A 17,329-nucleotide genomic window follows, 5' to 3' on the forward strand; every position below is an offset into this window, starting at 1 on the left:
CACTCCACCTGCAGTTTCACTAGTGCATTATAAAGCCTAATGCATCTTGGACTCCTCTTTAGAAATTTAAAAAAAAAAAATCAATTCTATATATAGACTCTACTTCTCTATTAATTATATACAGTATCTATCTTAAGTGTGTATTTTCCTGTATGTTATTCATTATTACTCTTATTGTAGTAGGGTGATGTAGTGTATTAGCCATTATAGATGCAACGAGAAATCAAGAAAAATGACACCTTTTATTGGCTAACAGAACCGATTACAATGTGTAAGCTTTCGATGCAACCGATGCCCCTTCTTCAGGCAGGTTGTATTTATTATTCTTATTATTATTATAACATTAACATTATTTAAAGGATTCTGAGAGCATGAAGAAAAAGATTCTGTGGTCCAATTAAACAAAAACTGAATTTTCTGGGCAGATATTCAGACACTATGTTTGGCAAAGCCCAGGCACTGCTCATCACCTGCCTAATACCACCCCTACAGTGAACCATATCAGTGACAGCATCATACTATAGAGCAGTGCTTCTCAAATAGTGGGGCGCGCCCCCCAGGGGGGGCGCGTGGCTCCGTCAAGGGGGGCGCGTTTGACCTCGGGGAACATGCTTTTTTATTTTTCTATTTTGATTTTTTTTACTGTTCTAGAATAAAGTGCAATACCACTCCACTACATTAAGGGGCAGTGGCGCTCTCATTGGCAGAGTGTGCGCAGGGAGCATTCGCTCGGTGGTGTAGGGGTTTTGTTTGCATTGAGCATGCGCGCTTTGCACACAGTACAAAGTATGAGTATGAAGTGTAGACACGAAGTGTAGCAGACCCTCAAGTGACATCATGAAAAATTTTTTAACAGGGATGAGAAGACAGGCGGAGAAAGAAGAAGATAAAGAGACAAACAAAAGTCTCCCGAAAGCTAAGACGAGGAAATATGACGAAGCGTATGTAGCGCTTGGCTTCACTGTGACTACGGTGGGAGACGAGGAAAGACCGGTGTGCTTACTGTGTCTAAAAATGTTGGCAGCGGACAGCATGAAGCCAAATAAATTAAGGCGTCACTTAAAGACATTACACCCTAATCACGCTGATAAGCCGCTTGAGTTTTTTCAGCGAAAACGTGTTGAATATTGCCAGCAATCATCCCGCTTTCTGACTGCTACTTCAGTAAACCAGCGAGCGTTGTTGGCATCATATATAAGGTGGCGTACCAAATTGCTCAGTGCAAAAAACCCCACACCATAGCAGAAGAGCTGATACTGCCTGCAGTATTAGACATGGTCTCTGTCATGCTGGATGACGCAAGTGCTGCAAAAATAAAAACTATCCCTCTGTCAAATGACACTGTTGCTAGACGTATAAATGACATTGCTGACGATCTTAAAGAACAGCTGGTAGAAAAACTTAAAGATAAACGTTTTGCCTTACAATTTGATGAAGCAATTGACAACAACAAAGACTGTTTGTTTATTGCTTATGTACGTTTTGAAATGACAAATTCCCTGTGTGAGGATCTACTTTTTTGTAAATATGTCAGAGACAGAGCCACAGCCGAAGAGCTATTCAAAATGCTAGACTGCTTCCTGACTGAGAATGGGCTAAAGTGGGAGAACTGCATTGGTGTTTGCAGTGATGGTGCACAGACCATGGCAGGGATGAGAAAAGGACTTCGGACTCTCATAAAGAAGGCTTCACCTAATGCTGAGTGGACACACTGGATTTTACATAGAGAGGCACTGGCATGAAGGCACCTTTCCTCTGAATTAAGTGAGGTTATGACTGACATTGTAGGAGTAGTCAATTTAATAAAGACCAGACCACTAAAAACAAGTTTTCTCTGCTATCTGTGAGGAGATGGGAGCTGAACATCAAGCTGTGCTGTTTCACAGTGAAGCAAGGTGGCTGTCACAAGGAAAAATGTTATCCCGAGTTTTTGAGCTCAGAGAAGAGATAAGAATGTTTTTGGAGCAGGAGCACAAGTATGAAGTTGCAAGAAAGTTTAGTGATGAGAACTTTCTGATGAAACTTGCTTACCTGAGTGACATATTTGGAAAGCTCAATGAACTAAATCTACAGCTTCAAGGGAAAAATCAACACCTCCCTCAGGTCACAGACAAGATCAACTCTTTCACTCGAAAGCTTGCAATGTGGGGCAGGCGACTTGATGAAGGAAATACTGTGTCATTTGAGAACTTGCAGGAATTTGTTGACACTACTGACTATGATGTCACCTCAGTGATTCCATATTTTAAGCAGCATATTTCATCACTGATGGGATTCTTTACAAAGTACTTCCCTAAAAACAGTTCCCAGTATGACTGGGTGAGAGATCCTTTTAATGCACCAGCTCCAACTGGTTTTAGCCTTGCAGAGAAGGAGCAGTTCATAGAAATCACATCTGACTCCATATTGAGACTAAGTTTCACATCCCAGACACTGAGTGAATTCTGGCTGAATGTGGAGAAGCAATATCCACTCTTAGGACAAAGAGCTGTGCACATTCTTCTTCCATTTGCAACTTCTTACTTGTGTGAGACTGGCTTCTCTGCTGTTGCTGCTCTGAAAAGCAAATACAGGTCCCGGCTACACATTGAGAAGGAGCTGAGAGTTGCTGTGTCCTGCTTCAAACCCTGCTTCGAAAAGCTGTGCATTGCAAAACGTGCTAATTGTAGCCATTAATCCAGACATCATCTCTGATTAAAAAATCAGCTCAAATTATTTTATATATTTTTGTTTTGCAGGTTAAAGTTTTTTTAATATTGTGCTCCTGAGTAAATGTTGGTGATCAGTTTGAATGCATTATTATTTATTGATTTTATGTATTTTTTTTCAGTATCATAGGGTTTGACATGGTCAATCAAAAAATGTTTATAGTTTAATTAAGGATTTAATTTTTTTTGAATTTAGAATGCACTTTAAATCTTTTCTGTTACATTTAATAAAGCTATTCTTTGTTGTAAATTGGTCCATATTTCTTTCTTTTTTTTATTCTCTTATACATTAATAAGGATACAGTGTTATGCAGAGGTGTACTTATAACAATTTTATAGACAAATGATACTATTTATAGTCGCGCGGGGGGCGCGAGATGTTTTCTTCTTCCTAGGGGGGGCATGACAGAAAATAATTGAGAAACACTGCTATAGAGGGACAGGGACAGGAAGGCTGGTCATCATTGAGGGTGCCCCCAAATATAGAGAGTCTTAAACAAAACCTGCTTTTAAGTGCATACCACCTTCGACTGGGGTGATGGTTCACCTTTCAGAACAATGTCAAGAAACATTCAGCCAAGACAACTCTGGAGTGGCATCAGGACAATTTTCCCAAAAAAAGCCCAAACTGAAACCGCATAGAACATGTCTGGAGAAACCTGAAGATGGACGTTTATAAACGCTTCCCATTCTATCTTATGGAGCTGGAGAGGATTTGCCACGATAAATGGTATAAACTGCCCAAATCCAGGCGTGAAAAGCTTGTAGAGTCTAACCAAGAAGAACTAAACCTGGGATTTCTGCCAAAAGGGGCTTCTGCAAAGTACTGAATTAAAGGTCTAAATACTTATAGGAATGGGAAATTTCAGTTTTCGATTTGTTAACACATTTATTGGGATGCATCGGTAGGGAGGATAAAAGAAACAAGTTATAAGGACTTATTAAATTATTGAGAAAAAATTAAATGGAAGAGAATATGGTCATAAAACCCTGTCCGCTCTTGAAGAAACACACCAACATTATCAAGCCCTCCACCCCTTAGGCTTTTTCAGCAACCAAAGGATGTCAGTGTTTTAAGTTTCAAGGTTATATCAGGGGACACCATGAAGGACTGTCAGCCTCCATGTATTGACGTTTCATACAGGAGCAGCTGTGTGCTGTTCACGCTGAAGCTAGCGAGTCTCTGTGTGGAGTGCAGAGGAGTGACAGACTGTGCTTGTGTGTGTGTTAGGTTTACAGTGTGAGGACAGACTAAGCCATAACAAATTTGGCGAGTCCCATGTACCCCAAAATAACAGAGTGGCTAATGCAGGAAGCTGACAAATTTGGATAAAATCTTCCCTTCTCTTGCCTCAAAGATTTTAAGCATATTTATTAAAGAGGTTTCGCTCAAAATAAACGATCCATTTTATGAAGTGTTCAACAAAGAGATTGTTATTACAGCAACACTGAGTAATAACGAGACAGGATTACCACAACAAGTTTACACAAAACACACAGGACGTCTTGAAGTATTTAGACCCTTTTCTGTTGCTGCAGCCTTGTGATAAAACCACTTACACTCATATGCATCAAGCAACACTCAATACCCAAGAATAATGAACCGCAAACAAGATTTTATTAAATCACGAAAATATTCAAAAAATATACTGAAATTTTACACTGACACAACTATTCAGAACCCTTTGCTATGCCATTTGAAATTTGGCTCAGTTGCATCACACTCTACTGACCATCATTGAAATGTTTCATTACTGAAAACCTGCTCCAGGGAATTCTGCACCTCAGACTTGGGCCAAAGGCTCACATTCCAACAGGACGAAGACAAAACAGGACAGGGTGAGGGACAACTCTGGGGATGTTCTGGAGTAGATCAAGCCAAAGCATGGACTTGAGCCCAACAGAACATGTCTAGAAATAGCCATCCACCAAGTCCATCGGTCTCAGTGTGAAAGGATCTGCAGAGCAGAATGGTAGAAAATTCCCAAATCCTTGTGTGAAATGACACCTTTTAGTGGCCAACTGAAAAAAATATTACAATATGCAAACTTTCGAGGCAACTCAGGCCCCTCCTTCAGGCAAGATTTTTCAGGAAAGCTAAGCTGAAACTGCTGTTGATGGTCTCAAATCTATCCTGACAGTTTGTAAGGGTCTCCAGAGCAGAATGGCAGGAAATTCTTAAATCCAACTTTGTAACGGACCCAAGACACCACCAGGGCTGGAACTGAGTAAAGGGTTCAAATGCATGTGTTAATGGGATGTGTTAGTTTTTTGTTTTTAATTTACAAAAACTTCCTAAAAACCACTGTCATTTTGGATTTTCAAGTTTTCCATGATGAGGGAAAATAATGAATTTAAATGATTGTAGCACAAGACTGCAATGTAACAAAATGTAAAAAAGTGAAGGCAGCTGCACCTCTGAATCTATGCATATCCACAGCATCCAACATCAGTTTCACAACAGGCCTCATTATACATTCAATACTTTAAGATGGTACTCACCATAAAAAGTGACAAATTTTAAGCCTCATATCATCTACTATATAATAAAGCACTAAGGATGTATGTGTGTACTGTATGTCCAGTAACTCAGAGCAATGTGATTGGTCAGTTTGTCTTTGGTGATGTGATTGGAAGAGGAAGCGCGAGAGGGAGACACACAAGGAGGAGAATTTACATAGGAGGCACACAGAGAGTGTTCTTCAAAGACAGAAGTATAAAATGGACAGGAGGTGAGGAAGGTGCCTCAGAAGAAAACGGGAGAATTGGAGGAGCAGGCCTTACAGGAGCCATCAGTTATGAAAGGTTCAGACACATGCAAGGATACAGAAGAGAGATGCTGAAGGTACATGTACAGCAAGATAAATATTTTTAATTCTATTATCTGTCTTGGACAGGAACCATGCCTAGTTAATGAATAAAACATTCTAAAGACAATAATACAATGGGGGGCACAAAACTCCAAGTTGAACACACAAGCAAGCAGGTTGTGAGAGTTCAGCATGAATTAACTGCATTTGAAGGCAGCCATACTGTGCCCGATATGGAGGATGGCTTCAATGTAACACTGGCTATTTCACCAGCTTCTTTGGTAAACTAATTGTTCAACATGGAAAACTTAAGTTTTTGTAGAAAAGGTGACAATGTGGACCTTCCTCTTTTTAACCTTAGCTGGCTGCAATGCACACTGCTGACTCAGATTTAGAGAATGTCATTGCACAGAGAAGTCCTTTTTAATGAAAATCATGGACAGATTATGGTTAACAAAAAAAAAAAAACCCAAGCAGGAGGCAAATATCAGAAAAAGCAAAATCTGCTTTATTTTTTTTTTTATTTAAATAAGGAAAATTCTTTCATACGGAAAGAGCTAATACGATCACATATTTGAAAGGATAAACAACAGGTATCGGCAAAAAAAGCGAGCTGCAAAGCTGCACGATCAGACCAACAAGAAAGACTGGTCCAACCGGAAATAGGGTTAGGGGTATGGGGGACTGCGAGAGTGGAAAAACCAAAACTCAAAGGCCTAGATAATAAAATAAACAATGCCACAAGAACCCAAAAAGCTAATACAGCAAAATATCCATCGTCTGCCCTTTCAAATATCAGTCTACACAGACAAACAAAAAAAAAAAAAAAAAAAAAAAAAGGAAAAAGCTGAAGTGTGATATGGAGACATTTACAATCTCTGAATGCAATTTGAAATTGAGACGTAAAGGAGAAGAAGTTTTAAAGTCTGTTCATTCAGATAGCTCCAAGGCAATTTAAATTAGTAAAAATATGCCTCCAAGTTAACTTTGAAAAGAAGCACTGCATCTTGAAATCAACACAGGTTCCTGTATTAAACCTTTATAATTTAGATATACAATTAAAAACACAATACACAATATGGCTGCTGAACAATCAAGCATGTCAATTATTAAATATTAAAAAAAAAAAAGCCTAAACAAAGTTTTAAGTCTTTGTAAAACAGAAGAATCAAATAGAATACAATTATGAAAGTGAGACTTGCAATATTTTATTTATATATTATATATAGCGCTCAGTGAAACATGTTTAGGACAACACATCCAGCACATAAATAACTAGTGTTTAATTTGAATTTGTTGAAGAGTTTGGGAAAAGGAGAGAGAGAGAGATGTAAAAAGTGCAACAGCTGGTCCTTTGTGTCAACAGATTAGCAATACGGTTTGCTATGTCCGGGGCTGGGTGTGGGGGACGTGAAACCACCCCCCACCAGAACTCTAGTCAAAGATGCAGTGTCCTTTTCCAAGCTATAAAAGCAAGCAACTGTAACTTCAGGAGGCTCATAGTCTGACATATAACCATGCTGTTGCTTGCATTTTACTTGAGATTCCCAGGTAGCATTCCATTTTCTCTCGACTCCAACTGTATTCGCTTAATATTCTGCAAGGTTTAAAGTCCAAAATGAATAAGCGATCAATCAAAAAACTGCAAGCAGTCTCCTCAGTCTGAAGAAAAGTCAATATGATTTAAACAGAATGGGTTTAATAAAAAAAACCAAATTGGATGTTGAAAGATGTACACAGGCAGATTTCCCCCTTGACAACACAAAGGAAAATCCTGCTGCCTCGGCTGAACAAGTGCTGCTATTAACCTCTTGGAAAGACAAAGAAAAAATTTTTTTATACCACAATTTACTCCATTATAAAGGCAGCTGCCTCCTTCAGCCAATGGTATACAGAGCCAGCAATAATTATAATAAAAAGTGCGACACAATTACCAGTTAAAAAGGCCTTTCAACCAGCTTGTGGGCCTTGACCTTCAACACTTGAGAAACAGCACTTATGCTTATATATTTTACATACAAATACCAATAATAAAATTTGGTTATTAACCACATGTCAAAATAGAAGGGGAAAAAACAAAACAAAGGCTTTTAATTGAGGGGAAAACCTAAATAAAGTCAAACCTGTTCTTTAGCATCTATCCAAACATATCTGTTCGATCCAGCATCTCTACAAAGAAATCAAATGTGTTGACAAAGCAAAACAAGACTTATGGTCACCTAGTGTTTGAAATATCACTGCAAAAACTGCCGGTCCAAAGATTCAATTACTTTGAAAAGCACCTCAAAAACAATGAAGTGCGACCAAGAGAGAACAGTTCAAACCTAGGCTTCTCTGCAAACAAACTAATCCCACCGTGCCCAACCCACCCCCACAAAAATAAGCCCGCTAGGATTTCAGTTACAGAAATATTTGAATTTATCTAAGCACAGTCTGAATACATTTCACAAGCTGTGGAAAAAAAATCTACATTTGTAACAGGTTTAGTTGAATTTCTAGCTCCAAACAATCATATTTGTACAGTGTTGCCCCAAATCACAATGATGTGTTCTGCAATATAGCAATAAAGTGGACCTGTGAACAATGACCTCTTAACAAATGCAGAGTATTTAAAAAGTTCTTTAAAAGTAAATTCTAAAATTTGAGGAACACTGCATGATGGCAGCCAGAAAATTTTAAATAGGATGATAAGGATTGTTTTAAAAACAAAAAATAGGTTACAGTTTAACTTTATTTTTAACTGTTCTCTTTGATATTAGATACATTTCTACTGCAGCTTATCCTCTTCACAAGCTTCGTGCTACAGCGGATCACTTTTCTCTTTTGTTTTGAAAGGCTTTGAAAAGAATTACAAAAACCACATTTGAACGGATTTAGACTAATAAATAACATGAACCAAGTAGTCTGCTTTTTGTTTACACCATGTACATTAATACAATGTCTCAAGTTTAAATTTGGGTCAGTTCCCATGGATACGGTGCCTGCAGGCGAACAAATGCTGAACTGAATCTTGTGTGATTTGGTTCATGGAGGTTTTGTATTCAGCCATCTGAAAAAAGCCATAAGCAGAGCTGCCTCCTGCAAGTTAAGCTTTGCCTTCCTCAACCTTGATTGCTTGCGGTTTGATTGCCCCTGTGCGGACTGGTTTCATTTGTCCCGATGTTGGAGGTTCCTGTATTTTTGACATCCCAGATTGTCCTTTTCCTTCTCCTGAAGATTGCAGAACCTCTCGTTGCTTCATCTTAAAAATAATTAAAATACTTAAACACAATTTGTAACCATATTTCATACACCAGAAATGAACACAAAATAACCAGCTACTATACTGTATGAGTGAATGACATTAGAAATTAATCTTGTAAAAATGTAAATAAGCAAAAGACAATGTTGGTTCAGAATTACAAGTTGTGATTTTTGGTATAGCACAGCAACAAAAAAAGAAATCTTTAAGGACTTTAATGGGACAAACTTCCTGTACCATTTCTGTGTTAAAGAGGAGTATTACCTGCCTGTATTTAGAATTGTTGGCAGCTCACCTTCATTGCCTCCTCTGACCCCTTAGCTGAGTCTGTGCTATTAGCTGGGGATATGGAAGCAGGTGGCTCACGGCATGGGTTCTGGTACTGAGGTGGCCGGATGATGACAGCAGGTGCAAGGGGTGCCTTGTTTATCTGCATCACTGGCCTTTGAATGGGGTTTGGAAAGGTACCAGAACTTGGGGGCCGCATATGCATCATCATGCCACTCTGAGGTGGTGCAACCTAGGAGCAACATGAAAGTAATTAAGTCAAGTACAGAGGGGCAATCTACTAAATGGACTTTTCTATATCATACATAATACCAAAAATCGGCTCTAAAAAAACATGACACTGATGCATATGTCCTAATAAACAGTAAATGAGAAGTAAAATACAAGAGTTTTATAAGGACAAGTACTTTTCTGTTTTTTTTTTTTTTTTGTAATCAAGGTCAACCAAGAATAAAAATCTTATAAACAGTTGATTGTCACTGGAAAAAAATGGGTGACGGAAGAGTTTGAAATTAAAAAGATAAACAATAAATGTGAACCTCTGGAAACATGGTTAACATACTAAATATGCAAAGCTATACAATCATTGGTTTTAGAACTGGGTTGTATTTTATCTATTTGTAATTTCAAATATTACAACTATACCAGATATTTCATACCATTGTCTGATTCTTTCCATTAAATAGTTCAACGTATTCTGTGGATATCTTTTTCCTCAATTTGTGTAAACATTAAGTAGAGCTGGGAAGCAGCACTGATGTCCAGATTCCATTCAATATTGATTTTACCTTGACTGAATTAGCATGCACTTATATATTTGAAGTGGTAGCTTTTTTGGAAATTACTTAACCATGCACAGAGAATGTTAATGTAATGTTGCAAATTTCAGTAATTTTATTTGAAGGGTGTCTACATAACGATTTCATAACATATGCATAAGCGTGGAATGACATTTCAGAAGAAATACTTCATTAGTAATGAATAGTTAACATCAATATTTAGAAAATGTAGAACAAAAAGCATTAAAAAAAAAAAAAAAAAAAAAACACCTTTCACAGAACTGCACTCATTCAAAATTCACCATAATTTAACTAACATATGTATCACCATGTCAGAGTTGATTCATTTTATGGAGGCTCCTTGCTTTAATGTAATGCAATGGCTTCTGCTTTATAAAAATCTGTATCTTGCGATTATAAAATAACCAAATATTGCTTTTCAAATAAATGTTATTCAAAAACATGTGTGTGTTACGAATCTCCATGTAAAACACCCTTCAACTAAACTGTTAGCCAATCTTTTTCCCCTATTGGACATTTAAAATAACCTTAAATTAGTGCTGATGCTTGTTGACAGCTGCATTAAATGAATGAAACATAAAAAAAAGTGACTGATGCCACTATTATGGAGCTACTTCAAGTTGGCTACTTTTGTGTCGCAGGCAGCTCTGAAAATTCCAACAATTGCCTGTGTGCGTTCCCGGGTAAGTTGCATTGCAAACTTTTTCCATAGTAGTGCAGCACATGCTTAAAGAGAATCAAAGTTTATTGGACTTGTCAACACAGAAATTTGTGACTGATGCAGTCACACATGGCATGCAGCATGCTTGTCAAAACACATCCGCCACAGGTGCCCTGTTGTTTTTAAGTGTGCTACTGTCACGTAGGAATCGGGTGCCCTGGATGTTCAGCTGTCCACACATCAGATATTAAGTGTTGAAAGGGCCGATTTCCATTAAGAGAGAACACACCATTTTAAGCAAGATAGTAAAGTAGTGCTTCCATAGAAAGCTTTAACAGGCACATTAGTGACATCTGCTGGATTGGAAGCCAAAAAATGAAGATAAGTAAAAATCTGCATATAGTAATAGAGCAGGATTGAGATTAACAAGATTGATCTTGTGACTTTAAGAACTGATGTTGAATTGTTTAAACAATAAATGATTAATCAGAAAATCTGTATTTTTACCCAGGTCTACTCAGCCTGCATAAGCACCCATTCTTTTAAGTCCAACACTTTAGGACATGTGTCATTTTTTACTCAAATATTAAATTGTAATAATCTCTTTAAAATCAATGGGAATACACAGTATAAGTACATTTTCAAAAAGGTGTATTGCTTTTCAACCCCCAAGAACCAATGAATCTTGGAAGATAATGCACTGAGATTTAACAGTGACTTTTTTTTTTTTTTTTTTAAAGATGCTAGTGTACATCAGACATAACAATGTTAAACATCATGCTTTCAAAGACCTACAGGTACATCTAAGACGGCCTCTGAAAACTCCCCACAGGAGAGCTGTGAATGGTTATGGTGTTGTTCACTTGTTACGTAAAGTGATGCCTACACAGATGACGAAATAGAAACAAATATTTCAGCACTCAGGTATAAATATATACCGTATGTAAAAGTAAAATCTTTTCTAACCATAAATTGCCATTTAGAGAAAGGGACAGAGCTTTTAAAGAGAAATAGTAATAATGTCAATTACTAAACTCAGATGATATACTTCAGTTAAAACGTGTTCAAAAAACAGATCTCATCTCCTCAAAAAAAAAAAAAAAAACACTGCTAAAAAAGAACTGATTAAAAATATAACATCTGTGTTGCTAAGTGAAGGACAGACCTGACACATTTAGTCTAGATGTCACATGACGTAGAACACTTGCATAGTGAATGACAATCTTGCTTTTTAAAGGATATTGCAATGTCAATACCTATTGAAAGAACAATTGACTGCTTGATTGTAACTCCTATTAAGATTCCAGGGGGGCAGTACAAGACTCGGCATGAACCATTATCTTTTTGTTGGAAACTGTACTAAACTATAATCTAACAAAATCCTTCTTTCTTGCAAAAGAATTCAATATGCTTTTAGATTTATACTGCTCATGAAACCTTTGCAAACAGGGAAAAATATTTTAGAAAGATTTACATGAAATTAAAGTCAAAGTAGTATCCACTGTACTTTATACTAAACATCAGCTTTAATACAAGTTATCTACTGTTAAAAAAAAAAAAAAAAAAAAATCAATGGAAATTTTTTTTTTTTTTACCTGTTGAGCATAGTGTCCAGGGAGGGAACCCACATTTGCTGCTCCTCCAGGTCCAGAAGGTTTTCCACTGGGACTAGCAGAGCCAGGCCTAGGCAGAAAAAACACGCTTGAGAAAAGAAAAAGGAAAAAGAAATTGGAACAAAATCTTAATGCTTCTGAACACCGAAGGTAAAAAAAACAACAAAAACACAAGCTAGGTTTCAAAAGACCAAACTGTTTCAATTTCAAGAGAACTGCCCCAATCCCTGCAACATAACATAACATCAAGCTTACCTATATGAGTTGGGGGTTGGAGCAGATCCTGAAGAAATTCCAGGGGAATGGCTCTGCTTGTCAGAAAATTGAAAACCTTTCATTTCCATCTGAGATGTCTGCAAATTGAAAAGCATTTAAAAATAAATAAAATTGTATATATATATACACACACATTACAAACTATAAAATATAAATTTCAAACCAGTGACATTTTAAGAACACCTCCTTTTTAAAATTCAAATAAAAAATAAAAAACATTTTCTAAGTACCTAAGATCCAGCTCATTCCAGATAACCTTGCAAACATCTATGTCATCAACCCACCCACACCAACATGTAATCTGAATTAAAAAAAGGTCCATAGTATTTACAGGATGAAAAACAATTCACATTTGTCATTTTATTTTAGTAAAAACAGATTGTGCCACAAACAGCAACTAATCTGAAATTTACCAGGTTCACACAGTAGTTTCTGCAAACCATGACTTTTCACAAACCATACAACGGTAAATCCCAAGAAAAACTTTGCTGCATCAGCAGTCAAACTTCACTCATGACCTTCAGTTTCAATTTACAAGTTTATGGTAAAAATAAGGCAATTTAAAATAATGGCTGCTTCAAGAGGCATTAACAATATACGTATTTTCACTAATGCATTTTCTAACTACAACAGGTTTTCATTGACCTGGGTCAAAAAGTACCTCTGCACAATCATCAGCTACAGTTTATCTATGGAAAGAATGGTATGTTCTTGTGAATTGTTTTCTACAGGAAATTCAATAACACTAAAATAATTCCACTACAAGCAAAATTAGCACGGGCAGAAAAGGTGGTGTACAGATGTGACTCACCTCCCGGTTTCCTGGCAGGACTGCCGCTTGTGATGTTGGAGGTATGAGCCTACGAGGGGCACCAACAGGCAAATTTTGGCCTTGCTGGAGCTGAATGGACTGAGGTAAAATTAAATGTTGCTGCGCAGAACCATACCGTAGCTGTGATCCAGGCAGAGGCATTGTCACCTAAAAACAACAAAAGCCCATTATGAGCAGAGTGCTTCAGTTGTAGAATTCACTTTAATGACAAAATATACTGCATATTTTACAAAAAAAGTAAACTTTTCCTGAAAAAACTAAAATGTGCTCTTTATACAAGGTTTTGTACAATATTCAAATAAAATCAAACTACTATGTTATTATAAAAGGATAAAAAAAATACAGTTTACATTTTATATTAATAACTTACATTATTGCTTTATTTAAAAAAAAAAACAATACTACAGCTATGGGTAGTTTTCACTATTCTTGCATATTGCTGAAATCTGAAATTTTAACATTAGCTAGGTTCATGTAATAATGTGTGACATTGGTTTAATAAAAAAAAAAAAATGCTTTTGATAGCACAATGGAAGCAATGATCTGAGCAATTAATCAACCAAGCTTCTAACTATAACTGGTACATAGCGCACCTACCACCCTAGACACAGATTAAGTTGTTATACCCGTTCAAATTTAGCCATTCAATGAGTTTTAAAAGCCATATTCTATGCCTAAATTAATAAACTCAGAATGATCAAAGCCTAACAACAGAAATTTAACTACCTGAATTAGTTGTGAATCCATTAACTGTGATGTCCCCATTCCTGCAGCTTGGTTCATCTGCCCATCATACACCAGTGCCTGGCTGCCATTCATAGGCTGGTAGTGCGATCCGGATTGTGGTTTGACCATTTCTGAAGGCTGCATACCAGGGAATGCTGAAAAGTGACCTTTCAGAGGGGCTGTGCCTGGCAGAACCATAGGACTGGGCATAAAGACTTGGGATCTGAAGATTTACAAAAAAGATGGATATAGAAATGAGTTTTAATTAATTCCCAAAATGTTAATGTTAAAAATACTTATATAGAAAGCTATTATTAATCTTGAGGTAATGCGGGGAGGGGGTATAAGAGGGAAAGCACTCATAATGCAATTTCCAAATACTAAGCATACAAACCTGAATGGTGGGATGGAGCTAAACATTTCTTGAGACTGAGAAACTGGAAGACCTCCCCTCAGTCCAAGTTGGGCCTGTGCCTGGATGGAAGTGTGAAGTGAAAGTGGGATTTGCTGAGCTGCTGCAGCCTGTAAAAATGTTTAGAACAAACAAGCTGAAAACATTTAGGACTCAAATCATGAGCACTAGATAATGAATTAGATAAATATTAATAAACTAAATTCATTAATTAATATTAAAATTTTCCAGCTCTGAGCCCTTTCTTGTTTGCAATGGAGATAAACAGGTTGACAGATGAGATTAGACAGGAGTCCCCGTGGACTGTGATGTTTGCGGATGACATTGTGATCTGTAGCGAGAGTAGGGAGCCAGTTAAGACCCTGAAGAGACGGAGATATGCTCTAGAGAGGAGAGGAATGAAGTTCAGTAGGAACAAAACAGAATAAATGTGTGTGAATGAGAGGGAGGTCAGTGGAATAGTGAGGATGCAGGGAGTAAAGTTGGCGAAGGTGGATGAGTTTAAATACTTGGGATCAACAGTACAGAGTAATGGGGATTGTGGAAGAGAAGTGAAGAAGAGAGCACAGGCAGGGTGGAGAAGAGTGTCAGAAATGATTTGTGACAGACCGTTACCAGCAAGAGTGAAAGTCTACACAACAGTACTAAGACAAGTAATGTTTATATGGGTTGGAGACAGTGGTATTGACAAAAAGATGGGGCAAAGCTGAAGGTGGCAGAGTTAAAGATGTTAAGATTTGCATTGGGTGTGTCAAAGATGGACATGATAAGGAACGAGTACATCAAAGGGTCAGCTCAGGCAGGACGGTTTGGAGACAGAGCCAGAGGGATGAGACTGTATTGGTTTGAACGTGTGTAGAGGAGAGATGCAGGGTTCATTGGGAGGAGGAGGCGGCTAAGGACAGAACTGCCAGGGATGAGGAAGGCATAAGAGGAGGTTTATGGATTTGGCGAGAGAGGACATGCAGTGGGTAAGTGTGACAAAGCAAGATGCAGAGAACAGGAAGTTACAAAAAATTATGATCCACTGTAGAGAAGTTTTTGTGTATGAGAGCATGTGCAACAAGGCATTATGCAGTGAAAACATCAGTTTAAAAGAAGATTTGTTAGCTTTAAAAGAAAAAAAATTTTTTAGCTACTGTGTTTTATTGTAAAATAGTTCAAGGCTGATCAAATATGCAGATGCATGGTAATATTTAATAAACAAATTCGACTAAACAACTATTTGGGTATACAGGGAATAAACAGCACAAAAGCATAACCCTGTTTCCCCATATTCTTGCATTCCTCCCACAAAACATGCCAAGTGACAGTTGTGTGTTTTTCCCAAATCTACAAAACAAATATAGACTGGGTTATCATACTTCCATGTAGGCTGCAGCAATATTGCTAGGTAGAAGAGTTGGTCTACTGTTTCATGGTCATAATGGAATCCACATTGAGCTTAAGTCACAAAAGAAACAACTACTGGATGAAGTCTCCCCACCAACACCCTGGGACAGGCCTTCCCTCTACAGCTGGAACACACTGATGAACTTTCTTAAATATGGGGACCACCACAACAGTCTGCTTCCAGTGTCGTGCAATACTAAATGGTTTTTAGCCATGCAATCACAATAGCTAGTTTTTTTTTCCAACATCTCTGTTCAGATCTCATCCATTCCTGCAGCCTTACCACCACCACAGTGACTTTGGCAACAGTGATGTGATCACTGCCCACCAGAGGGGTCCAGTGATTCCTCCAGATAAAACAGTATGTCCACCAGGCTAAGTACCACCTCAAAGTTTTTCTTCCATTGCTCGAGAATAAACCCAGAAAAGGCCAGCACCTCTCCGTCCCTGTTTAACGCAGTCTGGGCAAGGTCATGCCTTACCCCTTTCCGGGGCTTTGAACAGTTTGCCAGAACAGCCTCAAGGCCCTCTGATAGTCTTTTCATGGCCTCTCCAAACTCCTATGCTCAAGCTTTTCCTTCAGACTGAAAGTGGTGACCTTTAGGTAAAAGCTTACTCTCAACCCGACTTGGTTAAGAGATACAGACAGGCTTACAGAAGTGTTTGCAGAAATGAGACGAGCATACTTATTTTGCAATAAAATGTACAAACATTCCATTTATTAGAAGGTGTAAAATGAAAAGGATTATTCATTTTGCAAGGCAGGGTATTCTGTATGATAAAACAGTTGATTACAAAATTTAGCTTGCTTAATGGAAGTTAAATGAAAATACTTTTATAGAGGAATGTTTGCAATAATGTTACCTGTTGATAATTCTGCTGCTGAGGCATTGTGGGAGGGACAAGGCGAGGTTGGCTTGGGTAGACATGACCATCCAGATAAAGAGGAGGAAGGTGACTGCCTGTAGGTTTTTTATAAAAAAAAAAAAAAGTTTGCAACCACAAGTTTAATACAGAGCATATTCTGTAGCACCACCCAAAATGCTATGAAAATACAGTACTAAACCAATTAATGTAGTTTTTTTAAAAACCAAAATTGAACCTCAAATAAGTTGCTCAAGGTTACACAATTTCCTTGCAGTGGTAGAAACCAAACCAGTGACAGCACCTTAGACTATCATATTGCTTAACTAAAGGAACTTAACATCCTGCCAAGATGTGCAGATTACCTGGGAAGCTTACTTTTTTTCCAATATAACAAAAATAACAGGTCTTGTATGAAAAGATGAGGTGACAAATATGATTATAAATTTACTAGGATGTAAACTGAATTGTTGTATCATATACACTACCACTTCAAAGTACAGCAAACTCTAACACACATATATATATATATATATATATATATATATATAAACTTAAGCCTATTATGAGTTGATGATGAGCCGATTAGTTTTTGAGCCAAATCGTGGAAGAGAGGGAGGCACTTTAGAGGAACCCTCAAATACCGTAATTCCGCAATTATCAATTCTTCTCATCAACTGCTATCATAATGACCTATTTTATACTC

At 37.5% G+C, this 17,329-nt stretch overlaps 1 protein-coding gene across 7 annotated transcripts in view; it reads right to left on the reverse strand.

Moving 5' to 3' along the window:
- Nucleotides 1–6,006: 6,006 nt before the first annotated feature.
- prrc2b (proline-rich coiled-coil 2B) overlaps nucleotides 6,007–17,329 on the reverse strand; it is a 78,974-nt gene continuing 67,651 nt past the window's right edge. For 2 of the 7 annotated variants that reach the window (XM_051932166.1, XM_051932167.1), the window contains exons 26-33: nucleotides 16,624–16,721; nucleotides 14,350–14,477; nucleotides 13,956–14,178; nucleotides 13,209–13,376; nucleotides 12,377–12,474; nucleotides 12,104–12,209; nucleotides 9,055–9,279; nucleotides 6,007–8,759 (exon numbers count right to left, since the gene is read on the reverse strand). In XM_051932166.1, coding sequence (XP_051788126.1) covers nucleotides 8,604–8,759; nucleotides 9,055–9,279; nucleotides 12,104–12,209; nucleotides 12,377–12,474; nucleotides 13,209–13,376; nucleotides 13,956–14,178; nucleotides 14,350–14,477; nucleotides 16,624–16,721 — 1,202 coding nt within the window. In that variant the 3' untranslated portion in view covers nucleotides 6,007–8,603. Of the gene's footprint in view, nucleotides 8,760–9,023; nucleotides 9,280–12,103; nucleotides 12,210–12,376; nucleotides 12,475–13,208; nucleotides 13,377–13,955; nucleotides 14,179–14,349; nucleotides 14,478–16,623; nucleotides 16,722–17,329 lie in introns of all 7 variants that reach the window. The other 5 variants (XM_051932169.1, XM_051932170.1, XM_051932171.1 and 2 more) reach the window with 5 other exon arrangements.

Source organism: Erpetoichthys calabaricus, chromosome 9, assembly GCF_900747795.2.
Source record: "Erpetoichthys calabaricus chromosome 9, fErpCal1.3, whole genome shotgun sequence".
NCBI classification, from domain to species: Eukaryota; Metazoa; Chordata; class Cladistia; order Polypteriformes; family Polypteridae; genus Erpetoichthys; species Erpetoichthys calabaricus.